The sequence below is a fragment of the Etheostoma cragini genome, unplaced genomic scaffold (genome assembly GCF_013103735.1).
Source record: "Etheostoma cragini isolate CJK2018 unplaced genomic scaffold, CSU_Ecrag_1.0 ScbMSFa_4253, whole genome shotgun sequence".
Taxonomy (NCBI): domain Eukaryota; kingdom Metazoa; phylum Chordata; class Actinopteri; order Perciformes; family Percidae; genus Etheostoma; species Etheostoma cragini.
In genome coordinates this window covers 1-3556 of record NW_023268607.1, presented here as the reverse complement: position 1 = coordinate 3556, position 3556 = coordinate 1, and the positions used below count along the sequence as shown (strand labels likewise).

Here is a 3556-nt window from a genome sequence, read left to right as displayed (position 1 = left end):
AACGCCACGCACAACGCCACGCACAACGCCACGCACAACGCCACGCACAACGCCACGCACAACGCCACGCACAACGCCGAGCGCCCGCACCGCTGCCCCGTCTGCGGAAAGACTTTCACCAAGCCGGCACAGGTACCGCAACATATACTGCAGTGTGTGTACTAATATGTACTAATATACATCCTGTACAACACAGGTACCCTGATATGTACTGCAGTGTGTGTACTAATACCCACGGTGTCCCCCCAGCTGAAGACCCACGCCGTGGTCCACACCGGCGAGCGGCCCTTCTGCTGCGACGTCTGCGGCCGGCGCTTCAACGTGCTGCAGAACCTCCACCGCCACAAACACACGCACACCGGCAAGAAGATCTTCGTGTGCGGCGTGTGCGGTAAAGGCTTCACCCGCGCCGTCACCTTGGCAACGCACAAGCTCATCCACACCGGGGAGAAGCCGTTGAAATGCGAGCTGTGTCCCAAAGCCTTCCGGCACGCCATCAACCTGAAGAACCACCAGCGCGTGCACAGCGGCGCGCGGCCCTACGGCTGCGAGCTCTGCGGGAAGAGCTTCCGCCAGGCGGTCAACCTGAAGATCCACCGCCGCATCCACACCGGCGAGCGCCCGTTCGGCTGCGGCGTCTGCGGCAAGACGTTCAGCCAGCAGAGCAGCCTGGTGACGCACGGGCGCACGCACTCGGCCGAGCGCCCGTTCGGCTGCAGCTACTGCGACAAGAGGTTCAACAACAGCAACAGCCTGAAGCTGCACCTGCGCGTGCACACCGGCGAGAAGCCGTACGGCTGCGACGTCTGCGGCAAGACCTTCAGCCAGTGCAGCCACCTGCGCACGCACAAGACGCACGTGCACGCCGGCGGGAAGCAGTTCATCTGCGACAAGTGTGGGAAGACGTACTCGGACCGGCGCAACCTGAAGCTGCACAAGTGCTGCTACGCGTGAACAAAGACCTTAAAGGGCCCAACAACAATCTACAAGCAGGAAGACCTTAAATCAGCCGTTTCTTCCATGGAGTCTGGCACAGGCAACAAGATAAATTAAATGTTGTTAAAGAATGTTTAGTCCAAGATAAAAAGTCAAAAGTTTCTCAAAGTCAAAGCTGTTTAATATGATTGAAAAGAGAAGAAATCACATTATTTTAGATGCTGAAAACAACCTTTTTTACCTGGAAAGTGACTTTAATAGATTATCAACAACAATCTACAAGCAGGAAGACAGTCCTTAAATCAGCCGTTTCTTCCATGGAGTCTGGCACAGGCCGTAACACTTCAGCTGCACCTTCTGCAACCAGAGGTTCAACAACAGCCTGAAGCTGCACGAGTGAACAGAGACGTTAAAGGGCCAATCAAAGATAGGATAGAAGAGAGATGTCTCACTCTGGAGAGAAAACTAGAGAGATGTCAAAGATTTTAAAGTTTTGTTTTGCTCTAAAAACCTAAAGTTATTCCGTTAAAATGACATAAAGCTGAATAGAGCAGGAATACCGACCTTAAATCAGCCGTTTCTTCCATGGAGTCTGGCCCAGGCAACATAATACATTAAATGTTATTAAAGAATAGAATAGAACCAAGAAGCCTTGGTGATTGCTGCATACATAAAGTTTTGTATTGTAAATTGAAATATTACAATTATATTTCATCTGACGTCACTCTGCCTTCATCTGCCCGGCAACAGGGTCAGGAGCGCTCTGATTGGCTGATTCCCACAGCAGAGCTCTCTGGGACTTCTTACTGAAATTAGTTATTATTATATAATAACTACTAACTACTAACTGCTACTAACTACTAACTTTAATACTAATTAAAGATGTGAATGTGAACGCTGTTGCTTTTTTAATTTTGATAGATTCTGTTTTTCATTTGATTTGGAAAATAAAATAAAACGTGGAAACACTTGTTTGACGAGTCTTAAAGGGACAGTTCCACATTTCATCCTAAATATGTCTGACGTTTTTATATGAAAGTTATCAACATGGATGCCTCTTTATATAAGGCTGCTTGATCTGTACAAATGTGTGTGTGTGTGAGTTGTGTGTCTTTGTGTGTATGTATGTATGTATATGTATATATATATATATTTTTCGACCCCTTTGTGTCTTTCCTCCGATGATTGGTTCACTTTTTCTACATTTGTCGACTCTTTCTGAGCCTTTCGTGGGATTTCTCCCAAACTTTTAAAGTTTTTCGGACATTTGAAGTCACTTTGTCCGTTATCTGTTTCACATGTTAGACCACGTTATGGACAGTTGTCTTTTTTTTTTTTTGATTTTTCTTTAAAAAAAAATCTTTTTCGAACATTGTTTTTACTCCAAATTCTATAAAGTTGACAAAAAAAAACCAAATGTAATGAGAGTAGTGACCTGATTATTATGTGACGTCATCTGTGTTGTTGTTGTGATTGACCCTCCCGCCGCTGGGGGCGCTGTTCGGACCTGAGGACCCGGATGTTGGGGTGTTTCCGGGTCGCCTGTGTGACCCGGCTCTCCAGTCAACACGCGTGCAGCCGCGAGCTGCTTTTCCTCCAAAACAGCCGATAATCCTGCTCACGCGCCCGGGAGGCTGAACCATCTCCGGACCACATCCGCGGAGTGAGACCGAGTTCCCGCCACCATGGCCCCGGTAAGTTCACACCGGACACCGGGACAATACCCCGTTACCGGAGCTAACATGTCACGGTAATCTGGCGGATTCTCCCCGAGAAAACCGCTTTAAAACGGCTGTTTACACCAGCTGGACCCGGGGCGTCCCTACCGTCTGGCACCAGACTCCATAGAGAAAACAGCTGATTTAAGGGTCCCGTGTTCCCGGACAGAGACAGACTGTTGAACGTGATGTTAAACATTTACTGACTTTAGAGGGTATTTATTATTAAATCGGCCGCTGAATAATTACCCCAACCTGTTATTACACCTCTCCACAGCTGCATGAACATAAGACTTTACCATCAACCAGAGACTGGATTCTGTTCTTATTTAATCTGCTCAACACGAGCTGCAGCCGCCTGGCACCAGACTCCATAGAGAAAACAGCTGATTTAAGGTTTCCGTGTTCCCAGAGAGAGAGAGAGAGAGATGAACTGTTACTGAATAACTTAAGTCCTTTAATAAAATATGCATCTGATTATGAACCCTCCTGGTGTCTCCAGGTCTAATCTGAATCCTTTCTAAAAAGCTGCTATATTAGACTTTTTTTGTTTGTTTTCCAAACTAATTGTCCATAAAGTTCCGTTGATGTTTCCCAGCAACTCGTTACATGAATAATGAGCTCTCTGCTCTGGTCAACGATTAGAGAGAACATGAGTATAAAAAGAGAAAAGTAACAACAAATGTAAATTAAAAAGCAATAATAACGATGATGTTGATGATGATGTTGATGATGATGATGATGATGATGATGATGATGATGTTGATGATGATGATGATGATGTTGATGATGATGATGATGTTGATGATGATGTTGATGATGATGTTGATGATGATGTTGATGATGATGATGATGATGTTGATGTTGATGTTGATGTTGATGATGATGATGATGATGATAAT

The 3556-nt window shown here is 46.0% G+C and overlaps 1 protein-coding gene across 1 annotated transcript; it reads left to right on the top strand.

The window, feature by feature from the left end:
* Nucleotides 1-3: 3 nt before the first annotated feature.
* On the top strand, nt 4-1125 carry si:ch211-207i20.2 (uncharacterized protein LOC568537 homolog; the record flags this gene model as incomplete). The annotated part of the gene is made up of 3 exons (XM_034866191.1): nt 4-132; nt 250-961; nt 998-1125. Coding segments are annotated over 2 exons (834 nt in total), but the record flags the coding sequence as incomplete, so codon positions are not given.
* Nucleotides 1126-3556: the final 2431 nt, after the last annotated feature.